The sequence below is a fragment of the Hippocampus bargibanti genome, linkage group LG03 (genome assembly GCF_051943395.1).
Source record: "Hippocampus bargibanti isolate YZ-2025 linkage group LG03, ASM5194339v1, whole genome shotgun sequence".
Lineage (NCBI taxonomy): Eukaryota > Metazoa > Chordata > Actinopteri > Syngnathiformes > Syngnathidae > Hippocampus > Hippocampus bargibanti.
Genome location: NC_142736.1, coordinates 23284209 through 23312206, shown reverse-complemented (window position 1 = coordinate 23312206; position 27998 = coordinate 23284209). Strand labels below are relative to the sequence as shown.

Here is a 27998-nt window from a genome sequence, read left to right as displayed (position 1 = left end):
AAATGACTTAAAGTGTCCAAAATCTGCAAAAAAATTGACCTGCAAATTGGGCATTTTCAGAAAGTCCCGCCCCCAGTTTGTGACGTCACGCCAAGACGTCTGGCATTGCTAGAGAATCAAAACAATGGCTTCATATTCGGAGAATATGCTTTCTTGTTACACATCCAGTTATGAATATGATTCAAATAGTTCTGAAGAGGAAAGCATACATGTTTGCAATCGATTAAAGAATTTATTCCATGTCATGTTTTGAGGCATCTGAAGTGCAATGTAGGCAGAAAAAATGGTGACCAGCTCCTGTGAGGAATGAAGTCGGTTTTCCTTTAAGAAAGAGATATTTCTATTAGTATTTTGATATATGTATTCGGGTGGTGGTCTGTGCTCTAGTTTTTCATTCAGACATTTTATTACCTCTCAGTGCCCTTGTGTGTGTTTTCTTGACAAGCTACCCAAGCTCTCTGTTTTTATGGGATAGGATGGTGTTTACTTCTGCTAATTGGGACCAGATGGCACCTATTTGCAACGTAAAGGGGATCAAGGAACTCAAGGGCATGTGAACTCTTAATTAATCTGAAGATATTGTTTCATCCATTTTATCAAAGAAGTTCAGAAAAAAAGATGGATATTGTCATTTTCATATTGAAATCCATTCAAGGACTAACCAACAAAACCACATTGTGATATCATAAGTAGCATTAGCTCCCAGCACGGCTGACAAAGTGTGTCCAAGGGGTCGGCATTCAGATTACAAATTTTGGCCAAGCCAGAGATAATATGAATTAATCAACAACACTTAAAGTCTCCTGGCACATCGTTCAAATGGTTTGCTGCAACTACTAAATACTTCTGAATGAGTCGATATGTGTGACAGAGCACCATGTGAGGTAGTCTACCCAATCCACCTGCAGACATGATGCAACACTGAAATGTGCTCGGAGCCGGGCATACATGAAGGCTTCAGATTAACCCAGTGCTAATCACTTATTTTTTGCTACGCCCCCCCCTAGGAACCACAAAATATTTTTCACCCTTCACCCCCACCAACCCAACTCGACACCGTGCCTATAACAAGTGTCTGAAACTCATGACAAAAAGTTAGCGGACACAAGGGTAGACAACGTAAAAGAAAAGTTGCCTGTCGTAAAGTTGTCTGCCCCATTTTTCACAACTTGAAACACAATAAGACGACTAATCGCAAAAAAACCCAAAATATTGTTGCATAGTATTAAGGATGTACCTACCACAAATGCTCCCTTGCTTTATTAATCGTAAATATCCCTTGCTGATGATTTTACTCCAGGTCATTTGTCCATACACTCCTCGTCATTTTCCACAAGGCAATGTTTTCATTGCATCATCTTCTACAAGCCACGTGAATTCTTGTTTCCACAATGCTTGTAATGTGCGTTCAATTTCTAAGCGCCTTTCAACACTCTCAAGTACACTTTACAGTCACGGAATAATGTACGTTTACGTTTTGTAGAGTCATGAATTTTATTAGCTTCTTTTGAATCTTTCTTCTGAGGCTGACTTTCTGTGCATCTACTTTAGAAAATGATATGCAAATGCATGACCTTATAACGCTCGGGAAAGACGCAAGCACAAAGCAGGCTTCTGATTGGCTGTCGCGCCGAGTATGCAAATTGCCAAACGAACCAAAATTCAGACATTTCCAAAGCGAATGAAGATTTCTAAATCGGTATAATTTATTCTTATTTCAAATTTTTGTTATTTTGCTTTATTAAATAAAGCAAACTTTGATTTGAAAAAAACTTATTTGCTGAAAGGGTGTAAAAGTTAACTAATCGCATTTCTTGGACTTTGCCTCAACAAGCATGGAAAATAGTTAAGAAAAAAAACCTTCTGAGTGTACTATATACTCAGCTAATGAGATGACCTTCTTCACAGGTCGTGCCAATCACTGGTCAGCCATTATTGGCGCTTCTCACTCGAAGAAATATGTGCTTTGGGAATATGGAGGATTAGCCAGTGATGGGGTTCGGCAGGTAGCAGAGCTTGGATCGCCCGTCAAAATGGAGGAGGAGATCAGACAAAAGGTATGTGATCATTGTTTTTTTTTTTAAACTGAAACGGATGCCTTTGAATCCTGTGCAAAAAGTCATACTGAAATAATGTGGTCCATTCTTCTGGTTGTAACAGCTATATATCTGTGGGAGTTTCATACATTCATTCATTTTCTGATCCGATTTATCCTCACAAGGGTAGCGGGAGGTGCTGGAGCCTGTTCCAGCCCTGTTTGGACAGTTGGTGGGGGACACCCTGAATGGGTTGCCAGCCAATCACTGCACACACAGAGACAAACAACCATTCGCTCTCGCACTCATACCTATTTCACACAATTTGGAGTGTTCAATCTGTCTGCCATGCATGTTTTTGGAATGTGGGGGGTAAACAGAGGAGCCGGAAAAATACCCACGAAGTCCCTTAGATGAAATTTCCTGAATAGTACAAACATACTGTATCTGTTTGCAAATCAAGCAGCCATTGATAAAATACATGACAAGACATCTTGACTTTGGATGTAATAAGGACCCTTTTTCCCTCCCTGATTGTGCTCAAGGACCACTTTCATATTCAAGGTCTGCATAAATACTGTCTAGTAATTTTAAAGTAAGATATTGTCTTCTTTCTTGGCCTTGTGTCTTTTTATTATCTCCACAAATAGCATGTTATGTTCTTTCGCATTTTCTTGCTCTCCACGGCCGTCGCTCCCTCCCAATCCTAAAATAACTGTTGCTGGCAGAGCAGATGGCTGTGAAGACTGCATATTGTTGGCTAATATTGAAGACCTGAAGTCACAGCAGATAATGTGAGTGCAGCCTGAGCCATGGGGTCTCCTCCCATTGCTGAATTTTGGCTGCTAGTACTTTTCTTAAAAATGATGTGAAGAGACTGATTAGATGCTTGATTTAAAGGGGCACAAAGGGTGGTAGGGACAAAAAAAACTCTGCATTAATTCAAAAGAAACGTGACCTTTTCCGCTGTGTGGTTTCTGTACTTACTTCAGAAGTGTTGCTTAGAGGGAGTCGGGAGAAAAATCCCTCCTGTATGAGTGGAGGTTGATGATTAGACACGAGAGCCACGTCAATCCTGATTGCTTCAATACTTGAGAATGGAAAGCTGTTCTTCATAACCTGGAAGTGCCCATTGCACAATCAAGCATTTTCATTACTATTTTAATTCAAAGTAGAACGCATAATTGTGTGAATAATTTCACATTTTTAACTAGTTGGTGATCATCCCCTGATTAAATAAATGAATACATCAGTTTTTCACTATTAAGTAGTTTACTTCTGAAATGTATTTTTCTCATTGGCAATTATTTGAAGGACTCCATTTCACTTTTACGTGCGTCATATTTTTCTACGCGAAATCTCTGACTTCAGTTCTCATATACAGTACTCTGCTGTATACTGTACTATATGCTATATGTTGTTTTTCTACTTCTTTCCTTTCATCTTCCTTTCATAACTTTTCTGCCGTGAAATGAACATTTCTCCATTGCGAGATTAGTAAAGGTAAATCCAATCCAATATACCTTTGCTCAGTACGTGTTAGAGAACTCAACATACAAACATTTAGATATAAGTTTTTGACACAATTGAGTTGCACCGGCCACTTTGTACTAAATGAGGCTGGTTAGTTTATTGTTGATTTCAGTATTTATTGAAATAATTTTTATTTCTGTATAATTAATAAACTCTTCATTTTAAGATTAGATTAGGTTAGAAGAGCTTTTATTTGTCTCAGAGTGGATAAATTTAAATTTCACAGCAGCAAAAACAAAATACAGGAGCTGTTTTAAAGGAAGCCACTCTCACTGCGCTATCTTTAAGTTAAAAAAACAACAATTAATGTGACACAACACAAAAGACACTGACAGTCTTCAATCTTTAGCACTTTCTGCACCCTCTTTGTTGCATGAAACAGTTCTCGATGAAAGATGAGAGGATCAAAGCGTCCTTTTCACCAGTGGATCAGATATGTCATGTTGAAATGTGCACGTCTACTACAAGCTCAACTTTGAAAGCAAACGCGACGATACAGCATTCTTTGACGAAAAGAGATTGTCTCCTGTCCCATGTAAATTGGCTTCAATTCCAAGCCGCGACAGTTCAACATACACATTGCCGCTTTAGACTGCTTTTACTCTATTTCTGTGTCAATGTGCACAATGGGGATATTTCATTGTTTTACATGAAAATCTCTGAACTACGTCATCTCAACTTTTGGCATGGCAAGGCAAAAGTATCACAACAAGTAGATTATTTATACTATAGACTGCTATTTTTCAGGTGTCAATCTAACTACTGTCCCCCTGCCCTCAAAGTAAATACTGTAAAAAATACATGCAGGCTGGAAAAATCCCAGAGTGAAGGTGTGCATTAGAGTCAGGTTCCTTTTTGAAATGTTCAGAATGTTAGCGAATGCTTACACACAGGTGTGCCATCCCGATGGGTTGTGGGGAGAGGGGCTGCATCAGTGGTGGTGGCGCAGTCAATGATGAGTGCAAAATTGATATTCTTAGCCATGCTCCACTCTTGCTATGGACCGTGCAGATCAAAGTGTTCATTTGCAGACATAAGAAAACTGCCAACACACACACACACACACACACACACACACACACACACACACACACACACACACACACACACACACACACACACACACACACACACACACACACACACACACACACACACACACACACACACACACACACACACACACACACACACACACACACACACACACACACACACACACAGCAGCTTTCCACCATAGATGCTTCCCACATTTGAATTTCTTTAATGCATCCCATCGTCAGTTATGTATGTCAAATAAATATCTTATGGTTGGCAACATGTAGGAGATGATATGTATCCATGCTTGTTTTTCAATTGTTCCCAGCATGCAAAACTCAATAGACACACATTATTCCTCAAATGCTAATAGGGGGACTTGGCAGCAATGAAATTGCCTCGGTATGTCGCTGTCATACCTGCTTTCATGTCTGAGACGATTTGTAAATGGAAGGTTTCTTCAGCCGTCATCTGTACAAATTTGAAGGTTTCGGACGTTTCGCCTCCTATCCAAGAGGCTTCGTCAGCGAACTAAAGTCTGACTGGTCGTATCGGCCCTATTTATATATCCCTAATGTCCAGACATGGCGGCGCCGGACACAGCTATGATAGGTCCCTACTCTCAGGTTGGGGGGGGGGGGCAGAGTACCACTCCCTGTGGCCCCACTGATAGTTCCCCACTGATAGATCTTCTGTGGTTAAGAGTGGCTTTGTTTGCTAATGAAAAAAAAGAATGAGACAAGGAATGGAATAATTATTTTATCCCACCCGGAAGTCTCTGTTAACTTGCTTCTCAAGCCCTGCGGATATTCCTGTTTACTCAAACAAAGTGCAACAAAAGCCTATGGGCATGCTTTGGATATCAGGACGTCCATTATACTCGCTGAAATCAAGCAGTGCAGCCAAAGGCAAGTACAATTTAAAACTGGATTGTTTAGATTTTAAAACAAGCTTTTCCTTAAGAAATTCAATTCAGCTAAATACTGCCAAATGTTGAAAAGTAACATACGTGAGCCAATAGATGTCATTGGTTTTATAACCCCTGAAGAAATTAATAACCGGACACGTACGGTGGAGCAACACATGTCACATAATCCAACAATACTCACGGGTGTCTATATACTTTATCTTAGTTTTGGTGGTCAGTGTTAGTGTTTTGAGGGGATTTGATTATGGCTTCTCAGTTCCTTTGAAATTGGAAAGATGATTTGAGATGAGTGTGTTTTAAGCTTGAAAGTGGTCAGAGAAATAATTAAACTAGTATATGTATGCTGCAATGTATTTCTGTCACACTCTTTCACATTTTACTTTCCAAAACAAAGTCTGTAAAATGTTTTAATAATAATACGCAATTGTTGGAAAATGTCAGACTGAAGTGTCAACTTAAATTCAAGTAAATTATTAAATAAAATGCAAATGTTTATTGAAACATATAAATGAACCATTCAATATTTTTAGTCTACATAGTCAAAGGTCCATGCCTGCTCAATCAGTTCAAGATACTAAATGTCTAAAAAAAGACTGAATCTATTTTATTGGTGCAAAGCTGGCAACATTTGAAGCAACATTGGCAATGCTGCAAATGAGCGTGATGAGATGATAGAAATGATGACTGCATGTCATTTCCGACCATCTGCCAGGAAGCATGCTCGCTACCGAACATACGTTCGATGTGTTCAGCACTAATTACAGTATAATAAAATGGTCTGTTTAAAAGTTCTTGCAGCAGGCAGACCGGGAAGCGGCCGATAGGGATCTCCGATTAGACACACTGATTCTGCAGGATGGGCTACTTAAATATGGAGGACACGTGTCCTGAATATTTGTTAGATCTTTATAAGATCAAGGCCAACAAAACACAATAAACCTTCATTATAAATCTCTGTGATCTTGTATTCATGAGCTAGACGTGATAAATCTGTTTCCAGTAATGACCGGGCTTGTTGTCTTGTCCTTATGTTGATGAGACTAAGGCCATGTCTCCCTCCACTCAATGACAACCTACTGAGAGCCTGAAGTCATGACCAAATATAGGAATACACACTGGGATATTATGTGGCCAAGTTTGAGTTCACAATCACTCCCCACGTTATTATCAACACGATATATGCATCCACTCCACTAGAAAGAAGTCCGCTTTTTTGTTGTTTTTGTGTTTTCTTTTATCACTTTGAGTTGTTGTGCGTCGTGTGGAACAGATATGGATGGTTTTTCAGCATTTTTGGCCATGTTGAGGAAATACGTTGTGGCGGGCACTAGGACCAGGCATCTCACCCAGCACACATTCAGTCGTGTGTGCTCTTTCCTCAACGGCTACACTGGTGAACGGCTACAACGTCAGCATTCTTGAACAGCCACTACATTCATCAAGCTGGAGACTCTGCTGCGCGGTTGCGCCTTTACGGCAGCACAAATATGCCAACATTGATTTTGATTGGGAATGTCCACTGGTGAAAAGGACACTTGATCATCTCCCCTTTCATTTAGAACTGCTTGTTACAACAAAGAGAGTGAGGAAAGATTTTAAGATTGCATGACTGTCTGTGTCTTTTGTATTGTGTCACATTATTTATCATTTATTTTTTTGTTGTTGTTTTGACTTCAAGATGGCGCCACGACAGTGGGTGCCTTTAGAGCAGCACTGTATTTTGTTTTTATACTTTTTCCTTTCCTTTCCTCTTACACTTATCACTTTGCTGCTGTAAAATGTAAATTTCTACAATGCGAGACTAATAACGGCTAATCCAATCCAATCCAAAATCTTCCTTTTAATATTGCCCCACTGTTAGGTGCAAATTGAAGGGTTTATGGCGGTCGATGTGCCGTGTGATTCTTTTTACATGTGAAAAATGGAATGTTGACATGACATGAGCATTGCCTATTTAGTCGATATTGTTTCAAACTTAAAGTAAACCTGCTTCGGGCATTTCAATGTTAATATTTCATTGATATTTCATTCATCCCGAAGCAATGTTCAAATCATGCTGCATGTGTGCATTCAAATCATGTTGCATGTGTGCATATCACATGCCTAACCTGATAGAGAGAATATATTCATAAAACACAATCTTGCATATGTTTATGCATCGGTATGCATTTTTGTTTGTGTTGCACATATTTTTGATTCAAGGTTAATGTCTCATGTGAGCTCAGGACTTAATTAAACTAGAATGTGTTGCGGTATAAGGTGTCAGAGACTGCTTGTCACGCAGGGCATCCTGTGTGTGATGCATAAGTGGAATATAATAGGGAGGTTCAGTCTACGTTTATAGGAATTTCTTTTTGCAGCCCCACAAATGGTCAGTGGTCATCGATCTTGTGGAGCAAGAATTGTGGAGGATAGAAAGAAAGTTATTAAATCGGGGAAAAAAGGCACACAGAGTGGCAGACGGTTTAAACTGGGTCATTAAAGCCCGTTTGCTCAATCCTTCTGTAATAATACCTCACTGCCCTGGGCTTGTCGAGCAATGTGTGTGCGCCTATTTGTGTGTGTGTGCGCACATATGTGCAAAGCCTCAGGTTGTGAGCTTCCATGCGTGTGTGCCAGCCAGTACTACAGACGTCCAGACTGCACTTCAAGGCTCAGCGATCGCCACTCAGGTTGACCGCGCTCAAACGTAGCTCCCGCTTACAAACCGGCCTACTTCAAGCTCTAGTTATTCCCTTTACTCGCAGGAAACGTTCCATCGTCCCCTCTTGTGCGCAATCGCTAGGATGAGAGCTTTGGTTGATTCAGCTGCAGCGTAGGGTAGCATGGGAGCATCAGAGAATGTCAGCGGAGATTTAATTAACACCTGAAGGCTGTGCAAACCTTTTTGCGCTAGACGCCGATAACAGCCAGCTTGCATCTTGTCATAATTTTGCACCAATTGGTTGTCTATTAATAGGAGAGTGTGCCGCGACAGACAGATCCGATCAAAACTTTTATCACGACATGAGAGGAGCTTCATTATATCCATAGAAAAGATGTTTTTAGACCAAGTTAGTCCTTGGCTAATAGGCAGCAAACATCCAATAATTCCAGATAAGTGTGTTATCCGGGGGAATATTAGAGCAGTTTGGATAAGCGCTCTGCTCTCTCGGGGCTGTTCCAAATCCTTTTTAGTTATCCTGCCAAATGCAGACAAATCAGCAGAGTTGCTTACTGTACTTCTTTTTAGGGAAAATTGAACATTTGTGTGTGTGTGTGTGTGTGTGTGTGTGTGTGTGTGTGTGTGTGTGTGTGTGTGTGTGTGTGTGTTTTGGACCACAAAGACAGACAGTGTGTCAGGTCTTTTTAATCCAGCAATGTGTTAGTTTGTGCTGGGCGTATTTGCATAGTTTAGTGCTCCAAGGTAATAAGGTCTCCAAATAATATTCATAGTCCGAAAGCAATAATAGACGCACTACGCACTTACGCATGGTAATTAACACTAATTACCTTTTTTACTTGGGGATTATATGAGCATGTGCTGAGGTAGATATTTCAAAGGGGACGTGAAAAGGCAAACGCTCCAGATGTTCCTGCTTCATGAATTTGTCCATCCACAGCGTTTACTTCATTTTTCAAGTCACACCTTAGAAACAACGCAAAGCACAGCCTCTGGAAACCTGAGATGCTGATAACAGGAATATGTTTAACTTGTGTCTTGGGGTGCGTGAAAGTAGTGGACCAAAAAAAGCAGTAAGGCAGGAGAACAGAGGGAGTGCTAAACAAAAGGTATTAAAAAAAGAAAAAAAATGGCAGTGGTAGACTGAAGAAAAAAGCACGGGAAAAGTCTAAAAACTCCAATAACAAGCAAGCAGTAACAAGCAAACTGTGGAAAAAAACACAAAACAATGTGACAACAAAAACAAAACAAAAACAAAACAAAAAAACATGACAGGAAGACAAAATCTGACAAAGACTTACAGAAACTATGCATATACAGTAAATCAAAGCAACCTGATGAAACAACGAGAAAGTTATATATAATACACAAAGGGTTTAGAAAGCTGACCGGAGGACACAAAAGACCTTGATGACAAGAACACCATACCATCAAAAGCCCAACCAGCCCTATCACCTAAAACACGAATCCTTCCACAGGTCTGTAGTCGTTCAATGCCGAAGGTGTTGGTTTCTTTGGAACTGGGACGATAGTAGACTGTTTGAAGCAGGATAGGACTTTACACTACTCCAGGGATCTGTTGAAGATTTGTGTGAAGACCGGAGTCAGCTGGTGAGCGCAGATTTTCAGGCAGGAGGGCGTACTCTGTCAGGTCCCGTAGCTTTCTTGATGAAAGGTTTCTTACGCTGCATTGAATGTTTATTTATCAGAATCAGAATCAGAATCAGAATCATCTTTATTGCCAAGTATGTAGAACACACAAGGAATTTGTTTTCGGTAGAACACGCTGCACTAGTATCGTCGTCAAAAAAACTGCTAAGTGGCACTATACAGTTCCATTTTGGCTACTGTTGAAAGAGTTCAAAGAGTTAATGGCTTGGGGGAAGAAGCTGTTTAAATGTCTGCTGGATTTGGTGCGCATGGATCGGTAGCGCCTGCCTGAGGAGAGTAGCTGGAAAAGGTGGTGGGCAGGGTGCGGAGGGTCAAGTAGGATTTTCCGCGCCCTAGTTTGGATTCTTGCAGTGTGCAAGTCCTCGAGAGTGGGTAGGGCGGTGCCAGTGATTTTTTCCGCCGTCCTAACTGTCCGTTGAAGTCGGATTTTGTCCATTTTTGTGGCGGCCCCGAACCAAACGGTGATGGAAGAACACAGGATGGATTCGATGACAGCCGTGTAGAAATGTTGCAGCACCTCCTGTGGTAGGCCATGCTTCTTTAGCAGCCTCAGGAAGTACATTCTCTGTTGGGCCTTTCTCAAGACAGTTGGTGTTGACCTCCCACTTCATGTCCTGGGAGACTGTGATTCCCAGGAACTTGAAGGTCTCAACGGTTGACACCAGGCAGTTGGATAGTGTGAGGGGTAGCTGTGGTGATGGATGTTTCCTGAAGTCCACGATCATCTCAGCTGTCTTGAGCGTGTTCAGCTCCAGGTTGTGACGGCTGCACCAGAGCTCCAGCTGCTCCACTTGTTGTCGGTACGCAATTAGTCCTAAAACTCAACATTCTGTGGGCAATTTGAGTGAAAAGGACAAAAACCCTGTCTGGAAGTGAATGAGTTAAACCATATTAATACCATAAATCTGTCACTGTGACAATCCCATTTTGAATGTCTTCACTCGCCTAAGAGGGAATTAGAAATGTTTCATCAAGCGTTGCAAATGAAGGTTCAGTGCATTGGTCAGGACTAGATGGAAATTATTCATGCAATATGATTCGTCCTCCACCCCCAAGATAACCTAGTAGCCTTTTTTATGTCTACTATAACTTGTACAAGCTGTTTTCAAGCCTATAATACCACTGACGTTTAGAATGAAGGAATACTTTGCACGTGTTATGCTGCTAGAGCGCATGGACATGGACACCTCAGAACTCAATGAGGTGCACCTCTGTTCACATCCTAATAAATTAACGTTTTGTTATGTTGACCATTATCCAGTTATCCAAAAGAAAAAAATAGTTTTTCCAATCAATCAATCAATCAATCAATCAATCAATCAATCAATCAATCAATCAATCAATCAATCAATCAATCAATCAATCAATCAATCAATCAATTTTTTAGTTATCTATTTATTTATTTTAAATATATTTATTTATTTATTTTGTATATACAGTAAAGTCTCGTTATATCGATATTCAAGGGAGTCCGAAAAATATCGATATAACCGGGACTATCGATATATCCGACCCTGTTTGCATGTAGTTTTCTCCGTGCGTGCATAGAAATAGTATCGATATAACCGGGACTATCGATATATCCGATATCGATATAACGAGACTTTACTGTATTTATTTATTTAGTCAAAGTCAGCTTGATTGTCTAATATGCATGCCATACAGCACAGATGAAATTAATGTCCTCTCGGATCCAGCGTGCAAGGCACTTATACTGTGGCTAAAAAAGACATACGATTGACAATAGACAATACATGTAATTTCTGAATGTAAAGTGAGGTAGTGTCGTATGTAAAGTGATACTGAAAACATTATAAAGTAGGTACAGTATGTATGTATGTATGTATGTATGTATGTATGTATGTATGTATGTATGTATGTATGTATGTATGTATGTATGTATGTATGTATGTATGTATGTATGTATTTTTTGATTTATTTATTCATTTATTTGTTTGTTTAGTTACTTTCATTCTTTTTTTCCAAGTGCATCTAACAGAAATACACTTTCAATACACGCATGAACTAACGCGTCTCAGCATACCCACCTTAAAAATGCAAACCTTTCGTTTGAAAATGCAAGGTCATGCAACGTGGATGTGTCCATCTTCTAGTCATGACACGTTGATTAAAACCCACTGGCTTGACGAGACATCTGGAAACAAAGACAATATTTCCTAGCAGTTACAACATTTAGTCGATAAAACGAATCATGCTCTCTTTTGGACTCTGCTCTTCCCTTGTCTTGTTAGTGATTTGAGTCTACCGCAAATATAGCTTGGTGTATTTATCACAGCAACTTGGGCTTCCTGCATTGATTACAACTCAACTGGGGACACAGATTTTTAAAATTGTCTTTAGCAAGCTTTAATAAGCATTACGTCTGTGTAAGCTCTCAGTCATACAGGAGTGGTCCATCTATGAAAAGGTTTCTTCAGCCGTCATCTGTACTTCTTTGAAGGTGTCGGACGTTTCGCTTCTTATCCAAGAAACTTCGTCAGCAATCTAACGTCTTACTGGTAGTTTAGGCCCTATGTATATATCCCTACTGTCTAGACATGATGGTGCCGGACTCTGCTATGATAGGTCCCTGCTCTCAGGTTGGGGGAGCAGAGGACTACTCCCTGCAGCTGCTCCACTGATAGTTCCTATCGTTCTGACTAACGACTGGCCTGATTGCCCCACTGCGACCGGTACATATGACCAGTATCACCTCATCAGTATTACTAATCCTATGTTGCCGAAGCAGGCTATTGTCTGAACGATCCAAATTCAACCTCACCCACCCAAACCGGTTTAATGAAGGATTTAGTTGTTTTATGAAAATCGCTTCTTTTACTCCCCTTTCAAACAAAATGTTCTTTCGCTAAGATTTTAACCTCATTGTCGTCAAATGAGGTTAAGTACATGTTTTTCCAGACATGTACTTGGAAACATGGTCTTTGAATATATTTCAGATTTTCATGCTCCCCACCAGCGTCTATATAATCGTTCATGGACTTATCTTCATTTTTCTCATGCAAGGCCCGAGTTTCACTTAACGCCCTCTTTTGGCAAATGTATGGCCTCCCACTGGGAGCCTCCCAATGGGGGGCACCCAGTGACAAGGATCCAGATAAATATACTGGCTGAATCACGCTGCAAAATCACCTGGAAAGGTCTCAGCAGGGTCTATCGTGAATGCATGAAAAGCTGCCTTAGTGTAACTGTTCTCAATTAGATCTTGCTATGAATCCGACATTGAAATGCTTTAAAGTGGTGCTTCAGAGCAAGAGTGAGAGGCAAAATGAGTCCCCGTTGGCTTACTGAAAAACCACCCGGCACTGCTTTTGCAACTGATGATGGGAACAGATGCATCTGTCTCACTTATTTATTTCTCTGTCTGTATGATGTTAGACTGTCGTATTATAAAATTGTTTGGCTGTTAGGCTTCAGCCATTTTTTAATTGCTCTTGAAATCTTGTTGTGCAATGGGAAAAATAAAATATCCCAAACTACACTTTGATTGAATACAGCTCCTCAGCGATTTACAGTATTTCAAAAGCATCCGTTCAAAATGTTTATTGTTTATTAGCAGCATTTTCAAGTTATCTTTGATTGTAGTCAATAGTTCCTCAGAAATTAGGTCATGTTTGGCTAAAGTGTGAAATGTGGTTTTGTTAAAATTTGCAATCCCGCAACTCACAATTTACAATCATTATGTCAGTGTCTGAAATAGCATCTGCCCAGACACCCGGGGTGTGCAACTTTTCCGCTGGCCGTACAACTTACAAAACGTCTCCGCCCGGGTGGCCGAAAACTTCTTCAAGAAAAAAAAAAACAAAGATTTTTTATCAAATCAAAGATTTCCAAATCAGAATAAATTATTCCGATTTAGAAATCTTCATTCGGTTTGGAAATTTCTGAATTTCGGTTCGTTTGGCAATTTGCATACCCGGCACAGGAGCCAATCAGAAACTTGCTTCGTGCTTCCGTCTTTCCCGAGCGTTATAAGGTCGTGCTTTTGCATATCATTTTCCAAAGTAGATGCACAGAAGCTCAGCCCCAGAAGAGAGATTGAAGAGAGAAGACGCTAACACAATTTATGACGCTACAAAACCTAAATTTACATTAGCGCGTGACTTAAAAGTGTACTTGAGTGTTTTGAAAGGCACTTAGAAATTGAACGCACATTAAAAACCTCGCGGAAAGAAGAATTCACGTGGCTTGTAGCAGACGTCACAACACAAACATTGCATTGAGGAAAATGACGAAGAGTGTATGGACAAACGACTAACTGGAGCAAAATCATCAGCAAGGGATATTTACGATAAATTAAGCAAGGGAGCGTTTGTGGTAGGTACATCCTTAATAAAAACAATCCTTAATACTTTGCAACATTTTTATTTTGTGATTAGTGGTCTTATTGTGCTTCAAGTTGTGAAAAATGGGGTAGGCAACTTTATAGCTGGGCAGGCAACTTTTCAGAGTTGTCTGCCCTGGTGTCCGGTAACTTTTTGACATGAGTTTCAGACATTGATTATGTATTGAGATAAATTATTGAAATTGCATGGAATTCAGAGTTTGACTAATGCATTATTCGATCAGAAAGTCTTGTTTATTTTTTTTCTCCAAGTAAATGGTTGGGTGTAGTGTATGTCTCACGGTCAGGGAATCAATGATCAAAATCTTCAGGGACACAGTTTCCTCCTGTATATCCCAAAAATTCTTACTTGATAATGAAAATTTATTATATTATTTGGCATGCAAACTTCCCCATTGTGGGACCTTTTAAATGCTTTCTTATTCTGATGGATTTTAATGGAAAAAAGACTAGATTGTATTACCAAGATGGACATTTTCAAGAGTCTAATCAATGCAATATTAGTCCATTACAAAATGCACCACTTTTAATGAACTAAATCTATCCAAAATCGTTTTTCTGACACAAAAAAAAAACAAAAAAGAACATATCAAACTGGAAAAAACTTCTGATACTGATAAAGCTTCTATCATAGAACAATGTTCTTGAACATGCAACAAAGAGATCGGTTCTCTTGGCTCTGTATTAAATAGGCAAATGTGACATGGATAATTTAAGCCATCCGCCATGAAGGGGTTGGGACTTCACTGTCAGCCTTTTTCAGCTTACTTATTATCATTGAAAATATATCTCATAGAAATGATCAAAAGCAACCAAATGAAGAAACAAGAAAAAATAAAAAAGATGTGACGAGACAAATGATATGCCATCGGAATCAGATTGAAGACCAGAAAACCAGTCACACTGAAAAATTCACCTCTGAAAAGATACTTGATCTTGTGATTCAGGATCTGCAATTGACTGGCCACTAGTTCATAATATAACAAACCCCAAAAGCCACCTGAGATGAGTCTCCAGCCGCAACTCTCATGAGAACAGGGCTACAGAAAATGAAGTGATGGATATGGATGATTCAAATCACGATGTAACGGCTGTGAAAGACTTGCCGGTTGTGGCGTCTGCTGATATTGGCTTAATGAAATGCAATTTATAAAGACAATATTTTTTTAACATTATTCCTTTTTGTTACTTGTAATTGAAAAGAAGAAGCAATGCAAAAGCAAATCACTTAATTAGAGAAATATGTGATGCTGGTTCTAATTCTAGATGTGTATAGCAACTGTGACATGGTAACAAAAAAAATTTGGTTGCATTAATTTTTTTATGACCACTAGATTCTTGATATTCATGATTTAGACAAAATAAGGGAGTCACTCAACAATACTTGTTAAATGGGCAATGCGATCAAAGCCTTGACTGTCGACGCAAGGAAGGTAAACAATGTGTTGTATGGAGTCATTAAGTCCATAAATCTGTACGATCCAACTAATTAAACCTCATGTCAAAATTTCGTCAAATCCTAGAAGTACGTTTATATGTGACGGTTTATTACAAAGGGTGCGCATGATGCCATTTAGGATAGACAAAGTGAAAACTGAATATTTGTGAGTCCAGAATTTCCATGTTGTTGAATAAGAAATTTTCTTTTCATTTCTCTTTTTTTAAAATGTTGAGATAAGTGACTCATGTCTTGTGCACATGCGGTAAGCAAACATGACCGTATAATATGTTGATAACTCGCTAAAAAAAACAAGACCACCTGGAAGAAGCCACGTGAGACGCGCAGAGCATGAAATTAGTTATTTTTGAACAACTGAGTCTCCTCTTGACATTTCGGTTTGTTGCGTAACAGGATAATGGAAAACAAAAAATAATTATCCTTGTCAACAAAGCTTTTGAGGGTGTTGAATTCTTTGTTCTCTGTGTTTTTATGTCCTACTTGGCTCTCTCTCAAATATTGTCTTATGTACTGTTATTTTGAACCGAAAAACAAATGAGGGCTTTCACACTTTAATTCAACTAATTGGAAAATTTTAATTAAACTAGGTTGGTTCCCCAATAGGTAGTGTTCATTTAGTTATGTATTATAAAAATAAACCAATTCAGATGTTGCCCAAATCGTTACTCCGCGGTACCTGTGACACAGTTTGCTTGGATTGTCAAATAAAATCAAATTGTCAAATATGCATATGCTGACTGATCAAATTAACAATTTGATTAAATAGTTTTGAAGAATTTATTTAGCAAAGAGCCACTAAAAAGTGTTTGGAAAAAGGCAAGCACATTGTAAAGTTGCCGATCGAACATCCGATCCAGTCAAGTCGTGAGTGTAAACAATCATCCCAAAAAAATCAATCTGCACACGGCTGTTCGGAAAGTAGTTATCATTCTTGCCATAAACTCTTTTCTAAAGGCTGCTGGTTGATGAAAAGTACAGACACTTTCGATGGGGCATCACGACATCAGGTCAGAGCATGGTCAGTGACGTCACCTTCCGCTCGTCTGGGTAAATTGAGATGCCTCACAGGAGCAGCTAAATTTGAAATAGGATTAGTCTTCCATGCTTGCTGCAACCTGTCAAATTTATTGCGGGTGAAATTCAATATATCAGAGCTTTCGCAATTCTGGTGATGTAATGTCTTCTTTTATTGGGGTTTTTATTTCAAAGTCAGCCCACAACAACTGACCATATTTATTTAACAATATCTTTACAACAATGCACTGATTCACTTTAATCATTCATCACAGAAACTGAATAGTTAAAAAATTGTTTGCCGCTTTTTTTTCTTTTTTTTAGGGTGATGATGTCCTGACGGTCATCAAGATGAAGGCACAGTGGCCGGCTTGGCAACCACTTAATGTGTAAGTATCGCCTGCCATTTATGCTTGTACACTTAAATGGATTCATCGGTCCAAATGGTGTCTTGTGGCAGTTTGTTTTATCTCAAGGTACTTACTTCCCCCCTCAAGAAACAAAAGTAAGCCACAATTGTGAAAGACTCCTATTTTTACCTCAAGCTGTGCCATAATGGGGTGTCGGTACTAAACTAACAACCTCTCTCTAACAGCTTCCCGCCTAAGCTTAGAGACAATTGTTCAGAAGAGGCACCCAGAAGTAATTGTTTGGTGCAATTCAAAAAAAAGCTTTTCCACCAAAGAGCTGCGCTACACTTGCCTCATTCATCTAATGATGATGGACGACATCACGAAAGACCCCAGCTCATTCGATCATGACAGAAAAAAGAAAGTGTAGATGCATTGTTGCTTTCGAGGAGGAAGAGAAAAACAGTGGATTGATCAGCAATCTTTGAACTGCTGATCAAAAGAGAGACATTTCTGGACCCCATTCATATTCACTCAGTAACTCTCTGTCACGGTTTGCAAGGTGGTGATGGCGGGTGCGGATCCCAAAAAGCAGGCAGGAGGGAGCAGGAGGTTGTTTGACAAATTGTATTAAATTAAAGTCAGCAGGAACAAAATGTAAAACATCAAAATCATCTGAATGGAAAAAATACAAAGTAGCAAAATAAGACCAAAAGTAAAAGTCCGCCAAGGTTAAACAAACACATACACAATGCATGCAGCAACCAAGCAGCAAACAAACAATGAACCGGCACTGGATGGTCGCGCCGGGTGTCCTTTTAAGTGTCAATGATGAAACGACCAGCACCTGCGAGGTTGCAGGCAGGGCTGACGTCGCTACCCGCTGGTCGCCAATCTGATCGGGACGACCAGCACCTGTGCAGGTGTAGGCGGGGCCGACAGCGCCCCCCGTTGGTCGCCAACCAGATCATGACAGTACCCCCCCTTCAAGGGGCTGCTTCCAGAAGTCCCAACAGTCTCCCAAAAGGTCCACTCGCCAGGGAACGGTCGGTGGAGAGGGCAACCGCTGCCTCTCCAGCATACGACGGGCGGCGGCCTGATGGGAACGGGACTCGGCCTGGGGTGGACGAAGACGCGGCACGGATCGTCGTGGGCGTGAGTGCGATCCCTCTCGCACGTTCACGCGACGGCGCATGGCTCTGCATGGACGTCGAACTGCCAGGCGCAGAATGGCACCGCGTACGGCCGTATGGGACCAGGTCTCGGCCGGACGCCGACGTGGGAGTGAACTGCCCGGCTCCGGGGGAACGAGACCAGTCCAGAGCCGCTCCGGGATCCAGCGGTGAGTGGGGTCTCGGACTGACGTTGACGCGGACGTTGCACGGCTCGTGGTGGATGAGACTCAATTCGTCAAGCACGACGACAGCGTGGCTGGACGTGGGCGTGCAATGCCAGTCACCCAGTGTCACCCTGGACGGCCACCTGGAAGGAGGTCTCGGCCGGATGTTTACGTGGACGTTGCGGCTCGTCGAGTGACGCAATTCAAACTCGACGAGGCTCGGGCTAACGTGGACGTAGCATTGCCAGGCACAGGGTGGAAATGAGACGGGTCCGATGTACCTGCGGGATCCGATGGTGGGCCGGTTCATTCTGTCACGGTTTGCAAGGTGGTGATGGCGGGTGCGGATCCCAAAAAGCAGGCAGGAGGGAGCAGGAGGTTGTTTGACAAATTGTATTAAAATAAAGTCAGCAGGAACATAATGTAAAACATCAAAATCATCTGAATGGAAAAAATACAAAGTAGCAAAAGAAGACCAAAAGTAAAAGTCCGCCAAGGTTAAACAAACACATACACAATGCATGCAGCAACCAAGCAGCAAACAAACAATGAACCGGCACCGGATGGTCGCGCCGGGTGTCCTTTTAAGTGTCAATGATGAAACGACCAGCACCTGCGAGGTTGCAGGCAGGGCTGACGTCGCTACCCGCTGGTCGCCAATCTGATCGGGACGACCAGCACCTGTGCAGGTGTAGGCGGGGCCGACAGCCCCCCCCCCCCGTTGGTCACCAACCAGATCATGACACTCACCATTGTGAACATTTGTTAAAAATACATCAAACCACATGCGGCATTAAATGCCAGGATCCTTAAAAATAAATCCATTCCACAGATCAAATGAAGAGATCAGATTGGATGATGGGTGTTTTTTTCTTGTTGATTGATCTTTCTGATTATATATTAATCAACTTGTATTGTATTGTATTGTATTGTATTGTAATTACACTCAACGTTTCCGGAAAGCCACATGAATTGAATCGAGTCTCAAACTTGCTGGATGCAATCACGTTGAAAAAATAATAATAGACGGTACCTTCTATATTTTTGAGGACAGTTCAGCATCTTCCAAGTTGGAACCAGCACTTGCTGATCAGTACAAACTCATCACTGAAACTGCCGTCTACCACATTCTTACAGAGTTCATTAGCCCCAGGAGGTATTTAATCTCTTATTCATGAGAAAAACAAGATCCTTGTTGGCTCAGCATGTAAAGTACTTCAATGGTAACAACCTGTGTGATGTTGTTTTCTCCCCTATCCAAAAGGCCAATAACTTCACTCTCAAAAGGGCATCGCGTAGTTCGGAATAGACGTCAGGATATCCAGCCGAAATAATTCGCTTACTGCATGCTCTAGTCGCAGCCAATTCATTGTTTTGTATGGTGACCGAAACAGAAACAATAATGGGAGGTGGCAGCTCAGTTGTAGCAGATGGAAGAAGAAATGTAAATCATTGACACGAGTTGGATGGCCATCTAAAAGTTAAAAGAAAACAACACTTGACAACAGAGGGATTCGCTTGTAAAGCCCCACAAATGTATCTTCTCTATGTGATATGCATTCATGTTGTTGTCAGGTTGTCAGTATTTCTTTTTCTTATGATTTTCTTTGAATCTTTGGTTATATGGAGACGGGCTGGAGGCTGCATGGTATTGGTGAAGATAAAAATAACCAATATTGTTTTGAATTAATCTGTAAAGACAATGGGCCTTATTTTCGTGCCGGGTGCAAATTGAGCACAAAGCGTGGTTTAATTGTGCACAGAGGTGGAGTTGTCTTTCTTTGACAGATTTTGCTCAATTTGCGGCTGGTAAAATTCACCGTACATTTTCTTTTCAGGGTGAGAGGAACCCAATGTCCATTTCAGTGGGGATAGTTTGCCAAATAACTTATATACAAATAGCTGGGTGCTATCAATTCATAATGGAACTGTATAGTGCCACTTAGCAGTTTTTTTGACGATGATACTAGTGCAGCGTGTTCTACCGGAAACAAATTCCTTGTGTGTTCTACATACTTGGCAATAAAGATTATTCTGATTCTGATTCTGATAAACTGCCATTCCCAAATTTATTCGGGAATTAAAAATATGACGTGGAGCGCCATTCCCAAATTAGTTTGGGTTTTGGCTATTCTTTGCTGGGGGGGGGGGGGGGGGGGGGGGGCTTGCCAATAAAGTGCTGGTCAGACCTCTGGCAATGTTTTTCCCTTCCACGATGGGATGGCATTTTCCTTTTGCCACCCACACTTGCACCTCATATTACTCCAGACCCATATATGTTAACTAATATGTATGTATTGCATTTTGGACATCTGCCCTCTTTTCAAGCTCATATAACTACAGACCCATATAATTTAGGAATTAACACTCTTTTTTTCTGATGAAAGAAGAGACTCCAAGGTTTCTTACGCTGCATTGAATGTTTATGTCGTCCTAAAACTCAGTATTCTGTGGGTCCTGGAATTTGAGTGAAAATGACAAAAACCCTGGCACTGGACCGGACACATGTTTGCACCTCGTCTGGCAGCGAATGACTTAAGATATGCTTTATATAAATGAAATACACCTTCATGTCGATGTGCCTTGTTTGTAAGGACAAAGTCTTGACTGCAAATACACTGAAAAATCCAATTGCAATTCAGGTGGGGTCACTGCAAATGACCCAAAGCAAACAAAAAAAGTCCACTGCTGAATAATCAGCCGAGATTGAAGTGAACTTCAATTTGCTGACAGTGTTAAAGCAGAATGGGAATTGTATTCAAATCATGACATTTGAGTTCCTTTACACGTACATGTTTTTTTTAAGTCCAGCATTAAGTTTCATGAATAATCAATCACAGACAAAGCCGAAGTAAATCTGCAAGAAAAAAAAAGTGTACCATCCTTTTCTCACCATTCAGCAGCTAACTAACAAAACAATGACACCTGAATTTATACTGGTGCAAGTTGGTCACGTGTGCAGGGGGCAAGGCGATCAAGAATTTTGAAATAACAAAAACACATCGCTGAGGTCGTCTGTGATGATGAATAACCTCCACTTTTTTCGTGCGAGCATCATTGCTGCGTCTCTCCTTTGCTGTCAGTGACTTCTTGTGGAGCCCAGGTGGCGTCGAAGATAAATGTCAAAGTGCCTGTACTTTGCCTGTAAAAAAAAAAAAAAGGCGATTGAGTGTCAACTTCTGTTGTGCCTTCCCAGGGGATGAAGGCTATTCCTTGCCTTCAGGGGCCATCATTAGCAGGAGAGCTCAAGGACAGGATTGAGAGCACGAAAGTCAAATGCATTAATAAAAATGACAGGTGGAAAAAAAGAGTCACTTTCTAAGTGTATCTATGATGCTGAGCATTTTTCACTTCTCACTTTTTACATCATTCTAATTAATTTAGCCAGCAAAGAGAGACAAACAGATGTCCACCTCCCCATCCCCCTTATCAGCTCGAGCATAGAGATGCGACTGATATGTTCTGTCTCATAAAACAGGTTCTTAAACCATTTTTCTTTATTTGGAGTTAAAGATAAATGTTTCGAAGGCCTCAGTGGATGACTATTTTGGATTGTTCAGAGCCATCTTTTTGTCATCCTCTGTACATGGAGCTTGTTGTCAGAGCCCTGCTGTGAGAGTGTTTCCATTCAGTGGGATGCCAGAATCTATGAGAAAACTCTTGACAGATGACAGCGTGTCGTCTCTATCCAGCAATTATGCATGTGCAAAGGTTTGGCGAGGTCACATATGTGCATGTTGCGAGTAAATTGTAACCTTTACGTGTCAGACAAGTCTCTTCATGTAAAATTAAGTCAGGACATGGTTCAAGCAGGTTATAAAATCTTACTTTGTCAAAGCTGGAGTTTAAAAGATGTAAATTACATCTAAAAATTAAACAGCAACAACCAAAGACTATGGCATTGATGTACAAAAAAAGGAAAAGCTTCCTTATTTGGTGTGAATGAGAATTCAAAGTCAAGTCCAGTCTTTCAAAAGTGTTTGCCAAAGAAGTTGAAAATCATAAAACAAGTGACTTGAACACGTCAACTAGATGCCAGGTCTTTGCACTTATCACAATTTGCAAAATGGTGTAGGTGGACCCAAAAAATGCAGGCAGGAGGGAGGAGCAGAGTGTAATGAGCAAATTTTATGAAATAAAGTCAGCACGAACAAAATTTCAAACAACAGAACAAAATGGTCCAAAGTAGTAAACAAAATCATGAGAGCTCGGAGACCTTTTAACTGCCACTGATTAAATGACCAACACCTGTGCAACTGCAGGCGGAGCCCTAACAGTGCCACCCGTTGGTCGCAAACTGTAATGTGACAGCACTGAAGTCCACCACCTTCACTGATGTGTCATTCTCAGTCCCTTTTACAAATCCAAATACTTTTTTTGTTGATATTTTGAAACGTTTTTTTATTTTGAATGGTAAACTGCCCAGAGTGTTAGACAACATGAACATTTTACTCTGTTGCCTTGTGGGGTTATCGTAGAACATAATCAAATCTTAATGTCCCTTTTTCTCCCCCAGGAGAGCGGCACCGTCCGCGGAGTTCTCGGTGGACCGGACCCGTCACCTCATGTCATTCCTGACCATGTTGGGACCCAGTCCTGATTGGAACGTTGGTCTATCTGCGGAAGACTTGTGTACCAAAGAATGTGGATGGGTCCAAAAAGTGGTCCAGGATCTCATCCCTTGGGATGCTGGCACTGACAGTGGGGTTTCATATGAGGTCAGTGAGATAGACTCATTGTGATTATTATTTAGTCATTTTAATAATGATCATGAATATTATTTTGTTTTACTTTTTACCTCTCCTGTTTAGCTTCTTTGTCATGCAGTATGTTGGCTATGTCTACCTTTTCAACCATGAACAGCTTTGAAAGTTCGCTGTATTCCCTTTGCGATTATTTGTGTTGTGATGGATATTTATTGGAAACCAAGTCTGGTAGAACTAGGTTTGAGGGGGCTTTAACAGAGAGAAACGAGCAGAGAACATCACCATATAAAAGTTATATGACAACAGAGATGCTTTGCAGTCGCATCTGGATTTTTTCCATATTGTGTGGACTGGGTAGGGAGAATACAGAGGCGGGCAGCGTGGCAGCACCGAAGCCAGTCAACTAGAAGCAGCCCAGCTCCAGGAGTCACGCCATGAGCATAGTCATTACCCACTTACCATGTTGATAGGTGCACTGGGTTCCTTATTAGAATTTGGTGTCCCTGTTATTTGTTTGTGTGGCTCACGGTTTAGCGGAGCACATTCAAAAATGGAGGACGTATGATGTCGCATGGCTAAGGGTGACGGCCTGTGCCCACAATCCGAACGACACAGCCACTCAAAGCATGTATGATATGTATGTGGTGCATTAAAAAATGTCAGTGATAAGTAGAGTGGGCATATTTGGAGCGAGATACAGAATTTGCTTATTTAGCTGACCGTCAATTCTGATGTATTGCAAGCTTCCTCTCAACTTTACTAACCAACATTGCTTTTACTGTTCATTAATTTCCCATGTCAAAAAGTCAATTTGCGTACCTCGAAGCATCGAGATCGGTATTCTGATTTGCTGGGCTCTAGGGCACACATTCATGATGACAAGAACATGATGTAATGCAGCCTTCCAAATGAAGGTGATCGACCTGGTCATTGAAAAAAGGCGATCGATGTGTAATTCATGAGATTAGAGAAAATAAATCCATGCTAGCTTTTGTCTTTGCTCATAATTCTATGTGCAATATGTGCACTTTATAAACTGGTGCGCTCAATTCAACAAAATGGATAGGAATTGTACATAATTAGTTCCACCAGCAGAAGAATTGCATATATATTATAACAAAATCAGATCTTAGGGGCAAAATGTTTTTATATTTGTATATATAGATCCAGTGAGAGCAGATTCCTTCATCTATCTTTGCAAAAGATCTGACCCATAAAAGATATTATTGCCATCGACATTGGCCTTTATTGCCTTGACTCTCAATTGAGTGCTCTTGTTTCACACTATTTCAGACTATTTCAGAAGTCACAAAAACTTCTCTTCTCCACTTCTTCCCCCTGAATAACCCCACTCCTCCTCCTCCCTATCCCCTGCTTCTCTCAGGAGCATGCTGACCTTGTCATTACATCTTGTCTTCTTCCTCCCGTTTTCTGGTTGCATTGACAATCACTGCCTTCCTCATTTCATTTCATATATGCACTGCCAGTTTGCACTGAATCAAGTCAAATCATCCCCAATCAAATTCTTCAAGAGCCGACAAGGACATCTTCCTCTCCTGCCTTCACCTTGAGATGCCGTTTACTCTGTGCCTTATGTCAACACTAAGGGATTTCTCTGTGTGTGTGTATAAGTGTATATGTGTGTGTGTTTGAGCAGACAGAACTCAGTGTGTGGAATCCTTGGTAATCCAATTTATCTTACCTTGAAAGGAATTAATTCACTTCTCGCAGCAATAGAATAGACTTTGAGGCAGTGGGCTTTGGTCGTTCAATATTCGATTGTCTTATATTCTGTAGTCATAATAATCAGTCTAGATATGATCAAGTAAACAACCCCCAGTAATGTGAATTCAAAGAAATTTCTTTCACAATAAACTATTCTTTTTTGAAGATATTTGCAGTAAATGTTGGTGCATGGGATTGTCACACGTAAAGTACAGATAAACTGCAAGATCCACGTGCAGATGATGAAGTTGGCTGTGGGTAATTGGAGACCACTTTTCTCTGATCGTAACCCCAGGGAGCAAATTGTGAAATAAATGACAGACTACCAAGAATCTCAAAATAGAGCCAAGATTGTGATAGCACAATTTAATAATTTTGATTCATGCAATAGCATCCGCGTATAAAAGGTGTCTTCGTGCCAGCACCTCTCAAGTGTTAAACAATTGAGAAACATGAATATTGAGATTTACTCACACTCCTGTCCCGTTATTTTTTTCTTTCCCATATCTGCGTCTCTTGTAGTCTCCCAACAAACCTACCGTGCCTGAAGATAAGATACGACCTCTGACAAGTCTGGACCACCCTCAGAGCCCTTTCTATGATCCTGAAGGAGGAGCCATCAGTCCTGTGGCCAGGGTCTTAGTGGAACGTATTGCCAGAAAGGTGGTCATGCTAATCACAGAGCTGTACTAAAATAAATATTGTATACTAACAACAGCAGTATGATGCCAAAGCAAGTTCTGAATATTTTCTGCTGCTCGATATTTATTTTGTTGTGTGTGGTCACTGTCCGATCTGACCTTTTTCCACACGAAGCAAGCAGACTCGCAACCTCACTGAAGGACATGCTATCACGTTACAGATACATTTTAAACACAGCTGATATCAGACCTTTGAACAAAGAGGCGGTGGGATACATGCAGAATTTGCCAGTATTTCAACTAAGCATTACACTTTTTTACCACCTATAAAATTGGCATTTATGACATTGAATGAGTTGGGCATTTAAAAACTTCAGTATTTACAACCTGACTATCACAGGTACAGCACAGTGTGGTTTTATTACCCAAGCCTAATGCACTATTCCGATCCTGCTAAAAACAAATTAGAACTCACGTAAAAGTGGAATTGGCTTTGCTTTATTATACTTTTTACACCATCAAGGTGGAGAAGAGCAGGTATTGCGTATCGTAAACAAAGGAGAACATTTAACAGGCAATAAATAAAGAAAATAAATAAATAAATAAATAAGTAAATAAATAAATAATGTGGTACTCATTACTGTTGAGACGGTGGTAAAACAATGCCAAACATGCGAATGTGGCAGCAAACTACAACACCCTGCTTTTTTTTTTTCAACAATGCTACCAATTGGGATCTTGTGCATGGAGAATGTGACCGTGAACATTGCAAATAAATTCTAAAATGTGTACCTCAACATAAAACCCGCCATTTATCCTTCTGGTGCCACTAACAAACAAAACACTGGTCAACAGCAAATTTTAATCATATATATATATATATATATATATATATATATATGGCACATCAGAAATTCTACATAATTTCTTGTTTTTGTTTTTAAGTTTGACCCATAAAAGCTTGTGCAAGATGGATTTTTACATGCTTTATGATCTGCTTTGTAATACAATACAATATAAAACATATTGATTTATATTGCACTTTAACAACAGCTGGATCTGGAATAAAGCGCTAAAACTATCATATACAGGAAATACAGCAGTCACAAAGATAGTAGAAAGGACAAGGGAGTAAAGCTTACATGCTTTGTAATTAAAAGCTGTGATGTTTCAGAACGCACACTAGAAAAATACATCTACCACTTACTGATCCTAAACTTTTATAAATATTTATAAATAATTACAAAGTACATATATTCAAATCCAAATTTATAAAAACCGGTGTGTTGGAGAAACAAGAGGAAATAATCAATGAAAAAAATCTGCTCGAAAATGTAGTTTACATCACTGTGAAAAAAAATGATTACATGTCTTGAACCGTGTAATATGTTAAACAAACCTGAAGTGTGCTGACAGGCAATTAAATGTACAACCTTTGTACAACTAAATCACCGGAGGTAAAATAATATTGTATTACTTATGGTTCAGTGGTTCACTCAGCTAATCCACCCTCTGTGCACAGCAATCAATTCTCACTCAGTAAAGATGAGTGTGCATGGTTTTCAGTCTTTATATGTAAGGTGATTGACTGACGACCAGTAAAACGGGAAGCGATGGAAAAATATGGCAGAATGGATGTCATATTTAAAGCCCTTGTGTGGCATCTAGGGGCAGGTTTGGGGATTTCAGTTCAATTTCTTAGCGTTTTTATCCCGGCACATTCGATCAATCCATTCCCCTTGTTTTCGCCACATTTTTGAAATAGCAAACGTAAGACAACCAATGGCAATTTTGTTGTAATCTGCAGGGGGAACAGTGCAACATAGTGCCAGACAATGTGGATGACATTGTGGCCGATATTGCCCAAGAGGAGAAAGAGGAAGGTCTGGATCGCCCCAATTCCTCTTTTCCACCACCAGCAGTGCATTTGCAGAGGGGAATTCTAATGTCTCTATGATTTGCCACCCAGCAGACGACACCCCCGAGACTTGCATCTACTCCAACTGGTCTCCTTGGTCAGCCTGCAGCTCGGCGACTTGTGAAAAGGGCAAACGGATGAGGCAGAGGATGCTCAAGGCCCAGCTGGATCTTAGCGTTCCCTGTCCTCACACGCAGGATTTTGAGCCTTGCATGGGCCCGGGATGTAGTGATGAAGGCATGTATTTGACATTTCAAGGTTGCGGTGGGACAGGGTGGTTGGTGGGGGGAACTTTTATGGAAAATTTGAAAATGAAGTCATCATTTGAGACACTCAGTCTGAAGGATGACACCTGCCAAAGATGCGTTACGACCAATTTGATGTTTCATTCCGTTTTATTGCAAGTTCTGCATTATCATTTCCTTTTTACAGTTTACAAAGTGAAGGGTTACGATCATAGTTTATTAGTGTAGTGCTACACATAATATCAGGCATCAATTGCAATGAACCTGTTGTCTGGATGGGAAGCTTTGAAATTTATAGCATTCGCTGCAGTGAAAGAGAATTTTAAATGTGATTTGCGAATGTGATCGACTTTGGAAAGTTTGTTCTCTT

The 27998-nt window shown here is 40.5% G+C and overlaps 1 protein-coding gene across 3 annotated transcripts in view; it reads left to right on the top strand.

Annotated features, from left to right (window-relative positions):
* Window positions 1–27998, top strand: part of spon1a (spondin 1a) — a 53802-nt gene that overhangs the window by 20822 nt on the left and 4982 nt on the right. For 2 of the 3 annotated variants that reach the window (XM_088991325.1, XM_088991323.1), the window contains exons 6-11: window positions 1909–2057; window positions 17029–17093; window positions 22910–23111; window positions 25347–25487; window positions 27273–27348; window positions 27435–27620. In XM_088991325.1, coding sequence (XP_088847451.1) covers window positions 1909–2057; window positions 17029–17093; window positions 22910–23111; window positions 25347–25487; window positions 27273–27348; window positions 27435–27620 — 819 coding nt within the window. The remainder of the gene's footprint in view (window positions 1–1908; window positions 2058–17028; window positions 17094–22909; window positions 23112–25346; window positions 25488–27272; window positions 27349–27434; window positions 27621–27998) is intronic. The other variant, XM_088991324.1, reaches the window with a different exon arrangement.